Here is an 18,809-nt window from a genome sequence, read left to right as displayed (position 1 = left end):
GAAGCCAAATAAGTGCAGAATTTCATAGTTTCTATTATCTGATGCTCTGAACTTTATGTCATGATGCATTTTCTTTCTCTTACCCTATTCTATTTCCTTGCAGTCCATCTTATTATTCCAGGCCTTAATGAAACCACTGTGAAACTTCCTACATCCATAATGCTTGAGATTTCGGATGCAATCAAGACACAGTTAGGTAAGCAGCAATGTTCCATATTTGAACTTTGTGGTGACTGAGTACTAGCACTGATAATCCTAGGATACCCAAGGAATCTAGCAAATCAGCTGTTTGGGCATCTCAAAGTAAAAAGTAAGGGACAGGCATGTGCATTGTTGATGGGAATGAAAATGGTACACCTGCTGGGGCAAACAGTATGACCATTCCTCAAAAACTCAAGCATACAACTATGACATGATCCAGCAATTCCACTTCTGTGTATATAACCAAAAGAACTGGAAAAAAGTTATCAAAGAGGTATTTGGACATCTATGTTCACACTAGCATTATTCACAGTAGCTAAAGCATGGAAGCAACTCAGGTGTCCATCAACAAATGAATGGGTAGGCACCCCAGTGTTGATAGCAGCCTTATCTACAATAACCAAATCATGGAAACAGCCCAAGTGTCCATCAACTGATGAATGGATAAAGATGTGATAGCCATACACAATGAAATATTCCTTGGCTATAAAAAAGAATGAAATCTTGCCATTTGCAACAACATGGATGGAGCTAAGTGAACTAAGAAAGATAATATGATTTCACTCATATGTGGAATTTAAGAAACAGCACACATGAGCAAAGGGGGAAAAAGAGAGAGAGAGAGAGGTAAACCAAGAAACAGACTCTTAACTATAGAGAACAAACTGATGGTTACCAGAGGTGGGGGGGGATGGGTTACATGGGTGATAGGGATTAAGGAGTACACTTGTTGTGACTAGCTCCGTGTGACTAGCACCGGGTGATGTGTGGAGTGTTGAATCACTATATTGTACACCTGAAACTAATACGATACTGTATGTTAACCAGAATTTAAGTAAAAACTTAAAAAAAAATTAAAAAGTAAAAGTGAAATGAAGGGGTAAGCAAAATGTGGCTATATGTGCAATAGGATATTATTCAGGCTTGAGAAGGAAGGAAATTCTGAAACATGCTACAAGATGGATGAACCTCGAGGACATTAGCTAAGTGAAATAAGCCAGTCACAAAAAGACAAATACTGTGCGATTCCACTTACGTGAGGTACCTGAAGCAGTCAAATTTATACACAGAAAGTATAATGGTGGTTGCTAGGGACTGGAGGGAGGAGGGAAATGGGGAGTTAGGGTTTAATGATATAATTTCACTTTTATAAGATGAGAGTTTTGGAGATGGATGGTGGCAATGGTTGCACAACATTATGAATGTATTTAATATTACTGAAATGTATACTTAAAAAGGTTAATTAAGATCATACATTTTATGTTATGTATATTTTGCCATGATAAAAAAAAATTGGAAAACGGGCAGAGAGATTGGAGAGTTGGAAGTATTTATATAAATTACATTCTGTAGGTAAATAGTTATTATATATTATATAAAATATATTTATATTTATTTTAAAAAGTGAACATTTATCAAATTATCCAAGATGTATACATTTATTTAGGTAAAATTTTCAAATAGAGTGATTGTTAGAAAATTGTTATACTGTCGAGGGGCCATGAGATGTTTTCAATGAGAGCTGATGTAGAGGTCAGATGTGTTAGAATTATTATTTACTTGAGATTGATACTGCCTCCTACTTGTAGAAAGAACTTGATATAATTTCAGTGTTTTAAAAACATAACAATTTATGGGGAGACAATCCCAACAAAACCCTTTAAAAGGAGCCCAGGGAAAAATTGCCGTGCTCCCTGGGGTAAATTAGTTGCCGCATTTGAGTATCAAATTAGTCCGGACCCTCTGTCTAGCACAGCATCTCCAGCTTGATGGAGCACGAGAGGCCTGGTGGGCTTGTGAGCCCAGACTGCTCGACCCACCCGCAGAGCTCCTGATTCAGTAGATGAGGTGAGGGACCTGAGAATTTGCCTTTTTAACTAGCACCCAGGAGATACTGAAGCCACTTGCCTGGGCACCATACTTTGAGAACCACCCCTCCACAGTCTCTGGAGATAGTCTTGAGCTATTGATAAATGTGGAAGGAGATGGCATGATGTAGAAATAGAACAAAACTAAAAAATGCAGAATGTTTTCTCCGCATTAGGCACTAGCAAAGAACTTTCACACATATATAAATGAATGTCCACCTTGTGTGGGTGCAGAAATGGACCCCTGGGCCCCTGTGTGGCAACATTCAGTCAACACGTAATTACCAAGTGTTACTCTCTGGCATAACTGCAAGTCGCTGGTACTGTGCTGGTGAGTTACACAGGCACAGGACCTGCCCACACCGGGACCTCAGACTTAATTTCTCCTGACCTGTTTGCTTGTTTGATGGTTACCAGATTGGGGGGGGGGGGGGGGATGGGTTACATGGGTGATAGGGATTAAGGAGTACACTCGTGACTAGCTCCTTGGCAATCAGATTGGAACAGTTTCAAAATGTGAACTCTTAAGTTCTCTTTAGCTGTTAATTTGAGAATTTACCGGAAGAAGCAGGAACAAAACCTTAAGCAAGTAGAAGAGCACTTAATGGATAGACTTAACAGTCCCACCAATTGTAGAAAAATTCTCAGAACTTACACATCATTTTATTAAGATGTGCAAATATTTGCCAGTCTTTGTGATTTTGTGCATCCTTCCATTTTCATTACGAAATATTCATACCTCTTAGTCCCAGAGTGAGTTACCTCCGAGAATGTAGACAAGTGACTGTAGACATCATTTCTTTAATTTGTACATCAGACTCGATCACCTCTTTTTTAGCTATAAAACTGTGACTAAACCCTGCAACATCTAAATGCTGTGCTAAGATCCAGGAACCTTCCAAATTAACTTTTCCTCACCGAAACTATGTTTGGAATCCAGTGGTCCCTTTTCTTGTGCTCACCTCTTCTCTGCCCGGAGCCTATGTGCCTCACCCTGCCCTTGGGAAAACCTTGTTTGGAAGGAGGGAAATAAAAGGAACTGGCCATTCTCTTACTGATGTGATCCCTAATCCATCCAGCAAAACTACAAAATACAGAATTTGTGAAGGAGGTTGAAAATGAGCAGTTTTCCCCAGACCACTACTGTCAGTTTTGAACTGAAGCATGTTTTGTTCTTCAGTCTTGAGTGATATTTCCTAAACTTTTTGGTTTTTGCAAAGTTCTCCACACTATCTTAATACCCATTCAATCTTTGTTTTCTTTAGAGAATAAAACAGTGCATTTGTTTTGTTTTTTGCTTTTATCTTTCTGATACGATTCACTAAAAGCTTTCAGGATTGAGTGTGATTTCAATAAAGAAAAATTGTATGCAAACAGTATCTTTTTTGACTTGTTTTTCTGTGGAAACACCATCTTAAATTCAACACATGACAAATTTCTTATGCATTGAAGAGCTTGATAGCTAGTATCTTTGAAAATGCCCAGCAAATCCATCAAATATACCACCTTGGCAGACTGTATTTAAAAATTACATTTTAAGTTTACCGTTTTGAATGGAAAGAGATACTGCTTTAATAGTTCTTTATACTAGCAAGGGAGAAATAAACTTTCCTGAAATTATTTAACACTGCAATTCAGAAAAGTACTATTTTTTTTGAGGGGGCGAATCCTAAAAATAATATCCTCATTCCAGTGGGGCCCATCATGGGACATCAAGAAATTAATAGCTTTTGTTCTAAGAACACATGGTGTGAATAATGAGAGAAATAAACAAGAAAGCTAGTATTACACACACCCCTCCCTGGGGCATACAGAGGGTTGGCCAAAGCCAAGACTTAGCCTGCCAAAAATGAAAGGAAACAACTGTGTTGAAAAAAGGTACAGAAGAATCCGAGAGGAAAGGGAATTTCCTGGGTTTTAGGTCATATTCTGGTGGCATTTTACTCTGCTCTTGCCAAGACTGCAGTTGTCCATAGATAGTGTAGGTGAGTGCTTGTGGGTTGGTAAGAGACATAAAGGTGCTCTGATGCAAATTATCTTCCCCATCTAGTATTTTTTCTGACATCTGAAATGCCATATTTAGAAATACAGTATGCCTTTGTAAGGAATTAGTGATGTGTAAAGAATACAAATGTCTCTTGGGAAGGTGGTTTACCTTCCCCGCCCCCCCCCCCTTAACAGCCTAATTTTAGGTTAATGTGATTGCCAGCTGAGGGCATGTTTTTAATATAAGGAGCTAAAGCAGAGTAATTCAGAGCATTGTTTGAGAGTATAGAATCTGTATGTTAAAATAAATAAATAGTCCTAGTCAGCCAAGGAAACCACTGAGAATGTAGGCTATTACACAGGAAGAAGAGGATTAGCAAAAGTGTCTTGAGGGAGAAGAGGACCCTGAAAAAGGAAAGAGCACTAAAGAAAAACTTTATAATCTCACACTTGAAAAAAAAAAAAAACTTCCCATGGTACACTTGAAAATAAGAAGACCAGAGTTCATAAAAATCTGTAATCTAAATGTTTTTTTCCTATGCTAACAATCACAGTGGTTCTAAACAAAATCTGTGACTGCAACAGAAAAATGTTGATTAAATTTAGAAATTTTAAGAATGGAAGTTACCATAAATTTCTACTGGACTGCTGTGTAGTTATTTCAGAGAGTCCCTTCTCTTTATGCCCTGCTTAATTAATTTGAACAATGGTATTTAACATTTCTGTTGTGTAAAAATGCCGTGCAACATCATGTACACATGAATCCAAAACACGCACTTGACCGTTAGATATGGCAAGCACGGTAGCACTTCTGACACCTGTGTCTAGCATCTTAAAACACTCTCGAAAATAATTAGCTCTATGGAAGAATCTATTGTAGACTTCCATAATGCAGACTGAAAACTGATTTACTTCTATTATCATTGTGAAAGGGACGACTTTATAGTTGTCTTTACGTTCTTCAGAAGTAAATAAATATTTTGTAGCCCATGTTAACTGATAAGAAAATGGTCTTTACAACAGTGATGTGAACTACAGAAGGAAGTTAAAAGATGTTCATCCTTTAAGAACTTTGACAGAATTGATTAACTATTGATCTAATCTCAGCAGAGGGCAGCTTTGTCCCCCGGGGGATATGTGGCAGTATCTGGAGACATTTCTGGTTGTCACAGTTGTGGAAGTGCTAATGGAATCCTGTGGATAAAGACCAGAAATCCTGCTAAATGTTCTGTAGTACACAGGAAAGAGCCCCCCGACCTCCGACCTAACAAAAAAAAATTATCCAGCCCAAAAATAGTTGAGAAACCCAAGAAGTCCCGTATAGTTCTAGGACTCTAAAAAAATCCCATCTGATTATAATCATTTCAAGTTGACATGATCAGGGTATCTTAAAGATGAATGAATTCTTTCATGCCCCTAGACTTTCAAAATACTACAAGTAGCTAAATAGCTGAATCAAGTTCATCCTGAGTGCATTTTTGAAATGGGAAATATCTTAATCATTGGGGATTTCTGGTATAGGAATGTGCTTTCTTTGAAAAGAATACCTAAATTTTAGTGCGCCTGGGTGGCTCAGTTGGTTAAGCGACTGCCTTCGGCTCAGGTCATGATCCTGGAGTCCCGGGATCGAGTCCGGTGTCGGGCTCCCTGCTCGGCGGGGAGTCTACTTCTCCCTCTGCCCCTCCCCCCTCTCATGTGCTCTCTCTCATTCTCTCTCTCTGAAATAAATAAATAAAATCTTAAAAAAAAAAAAAAAAGGAAAGAATACCTAAATTTTAGAAGAAAGTTTCCTAAGTAGTTTTCTGAAGAAGCTAAAAGATATGGAAAAAAATCGATTTCATTCACTATGCCGAATTCACACAGAGACCAAAAGAAAAGATCAGTGTTAATGTGTGGCTCAAATGAATAGCTGTTGCTATTTTTTGGTCACAAATATTTTTAAATATCTTAGTTTCCTATGTGAGTTATTTGTTTTTCTAAAGGTTCACTGTCCTAACCTATTGGTTTTTTTTTTTTTTTTTTTACTGTGTATAATAATGGAAAATCTCTATGCATTGTTATTATTTTTAATTAGGAGTACTTGAATACAAAATTCTAGGGAATATTTGCAATACAACCTGTGCTTTCCAGAAACTCTTATTTATGAGTGAGAATGACTTGAGAGTTATCCAAGTATTGAGTTGTGACTTTTTTCTTCATTCCAATGCCAATTTAAATCTTAAAGAATTACCTAGGGTTCATGAGATGGAATTCTGAAGAATCCCTGGTGGAAATGCACAATAAATTTGTTGACTGGCTGGTGGGAAGAATTAAGAGCAATATAGATTTCTTGAAATAATCTGTTACTTGATGATGTTTGAATGAATTATATTTGGGCACTGTGTTATGAAGAAGTGAGGTGAATTGTTTGTTCTCTGGCTTTTTAGCTAAGAATGAAACGTTGGCATTACCTGCTGAATCTAAAACACCAGAGGTAGAAAAATTCCCAGCACAGCCCGTAACAGGTAATGAGATCCATATGTCGTTAACTTCGAGAGAATAAATATTTTTTGAAATGGTAAATGATTGATGAGTTTGTACTTGTTTTCAGTGAAGGGCCACTAGGAGATTAATTTTCATCATAAGCACAAACAATAAGAGATTGTAGATCCTTAATTTAACATTCGGAAAAACAGCTAATGCAGAAGGAACTATGGAATCATATGACCTGATGTGTAATATGGAAGCTGTATTTTTCACGCTAAATGAAAGTTGTCACCTCAACATTCTGAAATATTTTTATACTAAAATATAATACTATGGTTTATTTGCTCTCCTTTTATATGAAGATATGAGCTCATTTTTCATTTCTTTCACAAGTGGTCATTTTAGCAAAATGCCATATTCCCTCCCAAATCCCCAGCTTGATAACTATGAAAGTTCCCTAGAATCATTTAGAACAATTAGAATTAATTGTTCTATGGAAGATTAATAATCCTAGTACAAAGAAATATATAATAGTTTGTTGAAAATCCTTTAAAGAATAAATGCGGGATACATTTTCCCCATAGTTTATTAGCCTTTACTAGCAAACATTCAGGATTTCTTGTCTAAATGAACTGCCTAAGTCCTGCCCACCAGGAACATATTACTCTATGAACCACAGAGTTTTTGCCAGAGCAGTACCATTTCATCCGGAACCCAGTAAAACAAACATCTGGCAAGAATTTCCCCAAATTTGCATTTAGCAAAATATCTCCAATCTAAAGTGAATTTTGTAATCCACAAAATTTCCACAGATTGAAATATCAGTGATATTTACCTTGCACTAAACTCTTGGATTCATAGCCGGTCCAGAAGAGCTAAAGATTGGCAGGAAAATAAAATAACTTGATTTCAAGAAACGTATTCAAGTAGGAATATTTCTGACAGAGTAAGACATATAGGCTCCTACCTACGTGGGAGATGGACCTTCCATCCCCCACCTTCATGGGTGTTGGGACAAAGGAACAAACTATCTAAGATACTGGAATGCTCTATTCAAATAAAATTCTTAGGTAATTTTTCTAATTTCAGTATAATTTGTCAATACAAGAAAAGCATAGGCATGATCCAGTAGACTCCAAGTTATTTTCTGCCCCAAAGATCCTACCCATTTTTCCCATTTATACTTTCTCCTCTCTTGGCACAGCATCTGACGGGAGAGTCTACAGATCTCTTCGTTCTCTGCCAAAGCTTCTTCAGAATTTTCCTATACAGAAACACTTAGGCAAACACCATGCCTTATTATTCAGTGTTGTGTTTGTGGCTCACGGGTGAGCATTTGAGTCCTTACTGTAATTACAATCCAGTTCCAAGCTTTGTATGTTGACTGCAGTTTGGAAGAGAGAAATCTTTTGTGTAATCATTCCAAATAAACCTTTTTGCCTTGGGTCACTGTTTTATTTGCCCATTTATTAGTTCATTTAATATTTGTCATATGCTTGCTTACTATACCTCAGACATTGTGCTGAGCCCTGGAAATAATAAGAAAGAAAAAGGCAGGCAAGGAAAAAACTATGATTAATAAGTGCTTTCACCAAGGTCAGCTCACTGCGCTTTTTGGAACACATGGAAAGTGGACCAAGCTCATTGAGGAAGGGTTGGAAGAAGTGTCGGCTCAGGGAGTCCTGAATTAACTTGAAAAGAATTGGTCAATTTAAGTGTCAGTTCCTAATTCTAAAGGGCAACAGAAACACCTTATGATCTTTGGTTGCTTCATTATTTTTACCTGAATTGGTAAAGTTGTCTTTTTTTACCTTCCAGTGACTGAGTCAGTGCCAAGAACCACGAAACCCACTGTGTCCAGCGCATTAGAATTTTCAGAAAAAACACTGGGTAATTCTAAGAATTTTTTTTTCTTAAATAACTCCCAATGCTCATAGAAACAAAAAGTAACCCCAATGCCTTAGTTCCCCCCTACCTTTTATTTCCCCCCTTTACTAGCAGTCGTTAACTTTCCTATTTCTTGGACCAATTCCATTACAGAGTTAACAACAGGCCTTGATCCTGGTGACTGATATTCTAGGCAGCTCGGGATGCTAGATGCTGACTACACACAGCTTTTACCAGTCTCTTGGGATGTATAGAAAAAACTCAGAATGCCAGTCTTTTAAGCCACAAATCTTGGAGGGGTGGGGGAAACCTGGAAATCTGGACTGTGTTTGTGCTTTCTGTTTATTGCAGTAGGCTTCCCTAGTCTTGTGTGCACTAAACTTGAGGAGATTCCCCCAAAGTGTCCTGCTTTTTAATAAGAATTTCATGTCATGCAAGTTAACTGCTGCTTGGCCCAAAAGAGTCTTGCTTTGTTGTCTTCTGCTGGAAAAAAAAAGCAGCATGCGTGCTGTTTTGTACTCGTGATGTTGATCCTCCATGCCACATCACGCACTTTGAAACTATACCTTCACATTTTAACAGCTATATGAAGCTTTTCCCGGGGGAGCCAGCTATTTCCATGAAGGCATCAGCTGCCCTGTGCACACTGTGTTATGAGCATGCTTCCCATGATTAAGTGTGAGCCCTAGTGTCAAATCCTGCCTCGGGGAGTTGCTGACCGAATTCTTCTTTATTTTAGTTCTCAGCGAAAGGACCCCGGAAACCCTGCAAACTATTCTAATACCTAGGTTTGAATTGCCACTGAGCACTCTAGGTAAAAATTATTAAACATTACAGCGTGTTATTACCTTGAAAATTTTATGCATGCTAAAAGAAATCCTTAGGCTAATTCATTCATATTTATCTCCTCATAGGAAAGAAGGGACACATGGTTTATAGAACAATAAGCTCCCCAACACTAAGCCCTTAACTGTTATTAAATATTTATAATTTAGAATCCTGGAGAGTCTTTATGACAAATCTTTTGGGGGTTTTTCTTTTTGGTGATTGTATTTTGATATTATATTTGATTCTTTTTATTCAAAACCATTGTGTCACTGAATAAACTATTTTCTATACTTTTCCTAAATATCTTTTTACTCAGTTGTTTCTCCAGATGGAGAAGATATGTTTATGTTATTTTGGCAGACTGTTTATTAGAATTTGAGTGCAATATCAAAAATTGTTGGAGTGGGAGCTTAAATATAATGCTGTGTAATTACTGAAAGTCTATTTTCCATTAGATGGACATTTTTTAGTTCAGATGTGTTTGGTGCTTGATTTGAGTTCAAAGGAAATATATGTAAGGGCACACATACACATGACTAAAGAAATTAGGAAAGTATAAGGGTGAAAAGAACAATCCAAATTCTTTAAATTTAGTAGCTTGATTATAAAAAATAGAAAAAGAAGTTTATTATAGTATCCAGCATCAAAACCACAAGAGTAAGAACTACTACTAACAATACCTTACTTGACATAAGCAATTTGCCTTTTTGTGTTTGTTTTTTGTTTTTGTGAGCTTGAGATTTTGAAAAATCTTTTCTGTTACTCATACCTCAGGTTATAACATTTGTTATGTGTTTCATTGCAGCTCCGAAAAGGCTTCCAGAATTTCCTCAGGCAAATACACCCTTTCCCTTTGAGAAGCCTGAGGGCACTCTGGGTAATAGTAACACCTTAAAGCTGGCGTTAAGATAGGGTGGTGATGGCTTAATTCTGTAGGAAACGCTTACTGGATCCTATCTTAGCAAACCTCAATGAACTGATGAATTCCGTTAACTCAGCCAAACAAGGGGTTGATGTAAAAACAAACAGAAAAACGCTATTTGATTTTTATACTTATGTAATAATCATAAGTATGTTAATTTTATACAGGTTCGGGGTTTATCCTGAAAAATGTTGAAAGTATGACACTGAACTCTGGTTTCTCTTTTTTTAAAAGAAATCAGGCCTGAGCCGAAACCAAGAGTTGGGCACTTAACTGACTTCGCCACCCAGGCACCCCCAAAATCTGGTCTCTTTCTGATCACTAATCAAATGCTCTCTGGATAGATGCATATTGATTTCTTGATATAAAATGACTTTGGATTGGATTAGCATGTGCTTTTTTATTGCAAGCTTCTGGTAGTCATTTAACCATACCAGCAACCTATTTCTGTCCCTTTCTCTTCTCCAAAAAACAAAACAAAGCAGAAAACAAAACAAAACAAAAACCTTCAATGAATTCCATTTCTTTTTGCTGTAGCTTCGAGTGAAAAGCCATGGATTGTGCCTACAAGTAAAACATCTGAAGATTCCAAACTTCTCCCACCTCAAACTGGTAATTTCATTCTTTTTTAAAAATAGATTGGACCAACAGTATTGAATAACTTGTTTTTATTTTTATAGTTTCCCTAGTTGATTATCAAAATACTTGTAGTAAATGGTAAAGCTATAATCCATTCTTGATACTTAGGGGAATATCATGTTTTTCTCAATGCGAAAGCAAAATGGTTTTGTATTTGTTTTAAAAATCTGTGTTTTAATGTCTGGATAGATAATTGGAAGTGTGGCTAGAAGATAAACTGTGAATTGGTTCATGGATTTTCTAGAGACCTCTTATGACATTGAGAACAGCAACAAAAATAACATATCGTGGGTCTGACTTAGCAATATCAGCTTAATTTCTCCCTTGTAGATAGATACTTGCTTTTTTTCCAACAAAAATATTCAGTGAACATTTGAGAGCTCACTATGTGCAAGCTATTGCTAAATCCTAAAATCTGTAAGCATATTTTGATATGGAGGAAAGACCACAGGTCCTGGCATTAATAATGGACCTTGATTCTAGTTCTGGCTTTCCCATTAACAATATATTTGAGCTCTTTTTCTCTACTGTCCTGGGTCTTAGTTTGTTCTTTTGTAAACTGTGGCAATTGGCTTTTTTTTCTCCCGAGAATTCCATGTTCCACCACTAAAACTGATGAGGGAGACAACTTCCCCTTAAACATATTTCCTTACTTAAAAAGTCCTCTTTTGTACATCTTTTCTTTGCTGTCTAGCAGACAACTAAAAAGAATGATAAGCATGTGAGAATTATAAGAAAACCTCAGAAACCACTTCGGGTGATTACTTCTATGACTTTTGTTTTACTTGTTTGCATTTTAATTTTTGTGAACCTTCTAGTTGTGATGTTTTGAGTAAAAATTATGTAGTACGTAATGTGGTTGGAAGTTCATGTAATGAAGTTAAGCACACTGACATTTGGTGGTATTCCCCAGAAAGGATTCCAGCAGAGGACTGGTTTGAGAAAGAGTGAGAATGTGCCTTCAGATTTTAGTCAAATTATTCTTTCTCTGTTACATGTGATGGGCTCAGATCTCAGCAAAAGATAAAAGGATGGCACCACATGAAGTAAGCATGTCTATTAGAGTCTCTCCTTTCAAGTGGGAAAACACTTGAAAGTTGGCTATGGTTGTCAACCAATCCAGAGAAGTCTCAAATTGGGTCTTTCTAAGCCTTCATTCCCCTAGTCACTGACCCTGAAAACCAAATGCAATTACTTAATGTGGGTGCAAAAATATCTTCAGCATTTCAGGTCACCTGAATGTAAACTCTGGGTTCGGGGTAGAGTTTCATACTGAGCCATCCTACAGGCACAGCTGTGCCGTGATTACAGGGCAACACCTAGTCTGTGGACCTGTGTGACGGCTTATCTGCTGCACTGTGCCGTGCCTGGCCTGACTTCCATATCATTCATGAGGGCGACAGCTCTCAAACCAAGCTAAACTAGATGAACTCTTAGGTCCCTTTCATCTCTTAGCTTTTGGGTTATTAACCTTGGGGGCATAGGGTCAGCTAGGTTTCCCTTGAGCAGCCTGTAGTTTTTTGGTGTCTACGATTATTCAAGAGTGAACTGACCAAAACCTCAAGGAAACCACTTATGAAATGTGAATGCCTGAGTTGAACCAAGCTTTGGGGAGTGAGAATATGTTGGGAAGTGAGGATTGTAGGGTTACAAAGAGACAAAGATGGCGGGGATTAAAGATCTTAATAAAGGGAAGGTTCCTTTGCCTCCAGTTCCAGAAAAGGAATATTCTGGTCTTGCTCTGACGGAATATGAATAGTGGCTCATACAGCAGGAAGCACTTGCATTATTCAGTTACCTCACTACTGCCAGAGCATACTTAGACTCCCAGAGAACTCACAACTACTGACTGCCAACCCCCTCGGGATGAAGTGTTGGGGCTTGTCATGGGCTGTAACAGTTCAGGAGGCAATGATTTCAGGCATGAGCATTGGCCCTAGAAACTTCCTAGCTTTCCCTCACAACATTTAAATTTTATACTTCTACTAAGTATGATCCCTTAGACCAGAAGCATTGGTATCCCTGGGGAACTTGTTAAAAAGGCAGAATCTTGGGCTCTACTCCAAAACTATTGAATCAGGATCTGCTTTTTAAACAAGATCTCCAGGTAATTGCTATGAACAGTAAAGTTTGAGAAGCACTACTTTATCTAGTCTATAATAGTTCACATGGTGTAGGTAAGAATCATCAAATGTGGTCAATTATAGGATGAGAGGCATCAAGTCAATATAAGATTAGTTTCTCAAAGTGGGTGATTAAGTATCTCTTGTTACTACTACTACACACAATGCTTCTATCTCTTACATAAGTGTTCTGTGGCCTCTTCTTACTTGTTAAATTTCAAATTAAAACTTATCAAAAAAAAAAAAAAAAAAAAAAAAAGGGCGCCTGGGTGGCTCAGTTGGTTAAGCGACTGCCTTCGGCTCAGGTCATGATCCTGGAGTCCAGGGATCAAGTCCCACATCGGGCTCCCTGCTCAGCAGGGGGTCTGCTTCTCCCTCTGACCCTCTCCCCTCTCGTGCTCTCTATCTCTCATTCTCTCTCTCAAATAAATAAATAAAATCTTTGAAAAAAAAAAAAAAAAAAAACTTATCCTATATACTGTGGTTTGATAAATTGATATATTCATGGCATCCTTTCATTCATTTCAGCCTTTCCTGTTTCTTGTGATTGATTGTGTGAATTTATACGTGTACTGTTTCTATTTCCTAGTTTCAGTGTATATGATTATTTTACTTTCCACTTACCATGGTTTCCTAATGCAACTGTTTTTAGAAATTAAGAAGAGAGAGAGGTAGAGATAGTACTGGAATGCTGGTCCATAAAACTATTGGTCCCATTTTTAGTTGTTGTATCCTTTGAAGAAATGATATATTTTAGCTGGTATGAATGAACTAAATGAACACATTTTGTTTTCTCTGTTGGGATACAGTGTATCTAGACTTACTGTATCAATTCCCTTCAGCCAAAGACCACTAGAACCACACCTGTTTTTGAACAAAGTTAGTATTTACTCATTGCAACAATAGAGAATGCAGAGCATGAGAAACTGTGGGATCTCTTGGTAAGAGGGTGCTGGAGAGGACTTATTGTGGGACGTGGCCTTGTTTTAGGTGATTGTGGGGAGGGTCCAAGGAAATGATGCTTTGCTCTGGAATGGCTGCTCCCAGAAAGTAGGAGTAATTCTATTACTGAATATCGTAATTCTTAACTAGAAGTGAAGAAGAACAGAGTGAAGCAAAGTTGTGATTGGTAAATTCATATTAGCCAGAATGTGGGGACAGTAATTTTTGTGTTCATGCATTTGTGTTCCACACAATTACAGAGGGTATTGTTTTGGCTTGATCCATCTTGGTCACTAAGTGGTCTAGTCTGATGTTTGTGTTCTTTCAAATTGTTAATGCTCAGCAGGAGAACACCACAACCTAGGTGTGGGTGCCAGGCCAGCTCCTGGATGCCAGGGACTGCTTTTCTCTTTGTCAACCATTAAGTGTGATTTATCAACACCTCTTGTAAAACTCATTTTGCTTCGGCACTGCTGGATTTGTGTTTTCCACATTTACTTCATATTTTGTATCAAATCCTCAGAATTTATGCTCTCAAAAAGATGTCTATGTTACTTTTGGATATAAAAAGCTGTATGGAAATTCTAACTTGCATGCTGATTATTGAAATCCCTAGGTCATCTCAACAACTGATGAAAGAGTGGGACAGGGTATTTGGAATTTGGAATATCCCAGAAAATCTGAGAAGGGTAGCCATCAAACATACTCTTCCCTACTTTTAGCCTACTTGCCCTAATCCTTCATTAGTGCTGCATTTTGTGATCTCATTATTTGATATTGTATTTTGTATTAAGCCTTCTCTAAAGTATGTTTAAGTAGGATTGATTGATTTTTTTATTCCCTTAGCAAATCAAATTTTAAAGTTTAGAAAGGAGATCATAAAAATCTGCTCTATAATTATATACCAGAATATATACTACTTTAAAGATTTTTTAAAAAGATTTTGTTTATTTGAGAGAGAGAGATTGAACATAAGTGGGGGGAGGAGCAGAAGAAGAGGGATAAGCAGATTTCATGCTGAGCGTGGATCCCACAACCCTGAGATCATGACCTGAGCCAAAATGAAGAGTTGGACACTTAACCAACTGAGCCACCCAAGTGCCCCTGGAAAATAGACTTCTTCTTCTTTTATTTTATTTTATTTTATCATGTTATGTTAATCATCATACATTACATCATTAGTTTTTGATGTAGTGTTCCATGATTCATTGTTTGCGTATAACACCCTGTGCTCCATTCAGTACATGCCCTCTTTAATACCCATCACCAGGCTAACCCATCCCCCCACCCCCCTCCCCTCTAGAACCCTCAGTTTCTTTCTCAGAGTCCATAGTCTCTCATGGTTTGTCTCCCCCTCTGATTTCCCCCCCTCATTTTTGCCTTCCTGCTATCTTCTTTTCTTTTTTTTTTTTTTAACATATAATATATTATTTGTTTCAGAGGTACAGGTCTGTGATTCATCAGTCTTACACAGTTCACAGTGCTCACCATAAGCACATACCCTCCCCAATGTCTATCACCCAGCCACCCCATCCCTCCCACCCCCCCACCACTCCAGCAACCCTCAGTTTGTTTCCTGAGATTAAGAATTCCCCATATCTGTGAGATCATATGATACATGTCTTTCTCTGACTGACTTATTTCAGTCAGCATAATACCCTCCAGTTCCATCCATGTCATTGCAAATGGCAAGATTTCATTCCTTTTGATGGCTGAATAATATTCCATTGTATATATATAACCACATCTTCTTTACCCATTCATCTGTCACTGGACATCTTGGCTCTTTCCATACTTTGGCTATTGTGGACATTGCTGCTATAAACATAGGGGTGTACATATCCCTTTGGATCCCTACATTTGTATCTTTGGGGTAAATACCCAGTAGTGCAATTGCTGGGAAATATGGTAGCTCTATTTTCAACTTTTTGAGGAACCTCCATACTGTTTTCCAGAGTGGCTGCACCAGCTTGCATTCCCACCAACAGTGTAGGAGGGTTCCCCTTTCTCCGCATCCCCACCAACATCTGTCGTTTCCTGACTTGTTAATTTTAGTGATTCTGACCAGTGTGAGGTGGTATCTCATTGAGGATTTGATTTGGATTTCCCTGATGCCAAGTGATGTTGAGTGCTTTTTCATGTGCCTGTTGGCCATTTGGATGTCTTCTTTGGAAAAATGTCTGTTCATGTCTTCTGCCCATTTCTTGATTGGATCATTTGTTGTTTGGGTGTTGAGTTTGATAAGTTCTTTATACATTTTGGATACTAGCTCTTTATCTGATATGTCATTTGCAAATATCTTCTCCCATTTTGTAGGTTGTCTTTTGTTGACTGTTTCTTTTGCTGTGCAAAAGCTTTTTATCTTGATGAAGTCCCAATAGTTCATTTTTGCCCTTGCTTCCCTTGCCTTTGGCGATGTTTCTAGGAAGAAGTTGCTGCGGCTGAGGTTGAAGAGGTTGCTGCCTGTGTTCTCCTTTAGGATTTTGTTGGACTCCTGTCTCACATTGAGGTTTTTCAACCATTTTGAGTCTATTTTTGTGTGTGGTGTAAGGAAATGGTCCAGTTTCATTCTTCTGCATGTGGCTGTCCAATTTTCCCAACACCATTTGTTGAAGAGACTGTCTTTTTTCCATTAGACATTCTTTCCTGCTTTGTCGAAGATTAGTTGACCATAGAGTTGAGGGCCCATTTCCGGGCTCTCTATTCTGTTCCATTGATCTGTGTGTCTGTTTTTGTGCCAGTACCATACTGTCTTGATGATGACAGCTTTGTAATAGAGCTTGAAGTCCGGAATTGTGATGCCACCAGCTTTGCTTTCCTTTTTCAATATTCCTCTGGCTATTCAGGGTCTTTTCTGTTTCCATACAAATTTTAGGATTATTTGTTCCATTTCTTTGAAAAAAGTGGATGGTATTTTGATAGGGATTGCATTAAATGTGTAGATTGATCTAGGTAGCATTGACATCTTCACAATATTTGTTCTTCCAATCCATGAGCATGGACCATTTCTCCATTTCTTTGTGTCTTCCTCAATTTCTTTCATGAGTATTTTATAGTTTTCTGAGTATAGATCCTTTGTCTCTTTGGTTAGATTTATTCCTAGGTATCTTATGGTTTTGGGTGCAATTGTAAATGGGATCGACTCCTTAATTTCTCTTTCTTCTGTCTTGTTGTTGGTGTATAGGAATGCCACTGATTTTTGTGCATTGATTTTATATCCTGCCACTTTATTGAATTCCTGTATGAGTTCTAGCAGTTTTGGGGTAGAGTCTTTTGGGTTTTCCACATAAGGTATTGTATCATCTGCAAAGAGTGAGAGTTTGACTTCTTCTTTGCCGATTCATATTCCTTTTATTTCTTTTTGTGGTCTGATTGCTGTGACTAGGACTTCTAATACTATGTTGAATAGTAGTGGTGATAGTGGACATCCCTGCCGTGTTCCTGACCTTAGGGGGAAATCTCTCAGTTTTTCTCCATTGAGAATGATATTCGCTGTGAGTTTTTCATAGATGGCTTTTATGGTATTGAGGTATGTACCCTCTATCCCTATACTCTGAAGAGTTTTGATCAAGAAAGGATGCTGTACTTTGTCAAATGCTTTTTCTATATCAATGAGAGGATCATATGGTTCTTGTTCTTTCTTTTATTAATGTATTGTATCACATTGATTGATTTACGAATGTTGAACCAACCTTGCAGCCCAGAGATAAATCCCACTTGGTCATGGTGAATAATCCTTTTAGTGTACTGTTGGATCTTACTGGCTGGTATTTTGGTGAGAATTTTTGCATCCATGTTCATCAAGGATATTGGTCTGTAATTCTCCTTTTTGATGAGGTCTTTGTCTGAAAGAACAGCAAATAAAGCCTAAACCCAGCAGGAGAACAGAAATAATAAAGATCAGATGAAATAGAAACCAAAAGAACAGTAGAACAGATCAGTGAAACTAGGAGCTGGTTCTTTGAAAGAATTAACAAGATTGATAAACCCCTGGCCAGACTTATCAAAAAGAAAAGAGAAATGACCCAAATAAATAAAATCATGAATGAAAGAGGAGAGATCACAAGTAACACTAAAGAAATACAATTATAAGAACATATTATGAGCAACTATATGCCAGCAAATTAGATAATCTGGAAGAAATGGATGCATTCCTAGAGATGTATCAACTACCAAAACTGAACCAGGAAGAAATAGAAAACTTGAACAGACCTATAACCACTAAGGAAACTGAAGCAGTAATCAAAAATCTCCCAACAAACAAAAGCCCAGGGCCAGAAGGCTTCCCAGGGGAATTCTACCAAACATTTAAAGAAGAACTAATACCTATTATTCTGAAACTGTTCCAAAAAAATAGAAATGGAAGGAAAACTTCTAAACTCATATTATGAGGCCACCATTACCTTGAGCCCCAAACCAGACAAAGACCCATGGAATATATACTTCTCTTTTTTTTTTTTTTTATTCATGAGAGACAGAGAGAGAGAGGCAGAGGGAGAAGCAGGCTCCCAAGGCCAGAGAGCCCAATGCGGGACTCGATCCCAGGGCCCCGGGATCATGACCTGAGCCAAAGACAGTCGCCCAACCAACTGAGCCACCCAGGTGCCCCGGAATATATACTTCTTAAAATAAGTTCTATATTAAAAGAAAGTTGCCCACATTTTAGAAATACTTAAGTGCTTGTAACAGTCGTTCAGAAAAGTATATTTTTCTGATCTTGCAATAGAATTGGTCTTAAGTTCTATTGGTAAGTAGCCAGTTGACTGATTTCTGTGTTACTATAGAGTGAGTTCTAGAAGAGCTCTCAGTACCTTCCACTCCCCACAAAGAATTCTGCATTTGCATGCATGTACATGTACTGGTTGGATTACCTCTTTACTGGAGTAATACAGTTTTGTATTTGGACAAATTTGTATTTTTTTTCTATTAAGAGATTCAAAGGGTTGT

General features: G+C 37.7%; 1 protein-coding gene across 37 annotated transcripts in view; it reads left to right on the top strand.

The window, feature by feature from the left end:
• Positions 1-18,809, top strand: part of ABI3BP (ABI family member 3 binding protein) — a 241,306-nt gene that overhangs the window by 109,228 nt on the left and 113,269 nt on the right. For 31 of the 37 annotated variants that reach the window (XM_064582027.1, XM_064581586.1, XM_064582766.1 and 28 more), the window contains exons 9-14: positions 104-196; positions 6,482-6,559; positions 8,340-8,411; positions 9,148-9,222; positions 10,042-10,113; positions 10,696-10,770. In XM_064582027.1, coding sequence (XP_064438097.1) covers positions 104-196; positions 6,482-6,559; positions 8,340-8,411; positions 9,148-9,222; positions 10,042-10,113; positions 10,696-10,770 — 465 coding nt within the window. The remainder of the gene's footprint in view (positions 1-103; positions 197-6,481; positions 6,560-8,339; positions 8,412-9,147; positions 9,223-10,041; positions 10,114-10,695; positions 10,771-18,809) is intronic. The other 6 variants (XM_064582377.1, XM_064584390.1, XM_045902784.3 and 3 more) reach the window with 4 other exon arrangements.

The sequence above is a fragment of the Mirounga angustirostris genome, unplaced genomic scaffold (assembly GCF_029215605.1).
Source record: "Mirounga angustirostris isolate CCGP_5_RB_7025 unplaced genomic scaffold, mMirAng1.0.hap1 SCAF_1, whole genome shotgun sequence".
NCBI classification, from domain to species: Eukaryota; Metazoa; Chordata; class Mammalia; order Carnivora; family Phocidae; genus Mirounga; species Mirounga angustirostris.
This window is presented reverse-complemented; position numbering and strand designations above follow the sequence as displayed.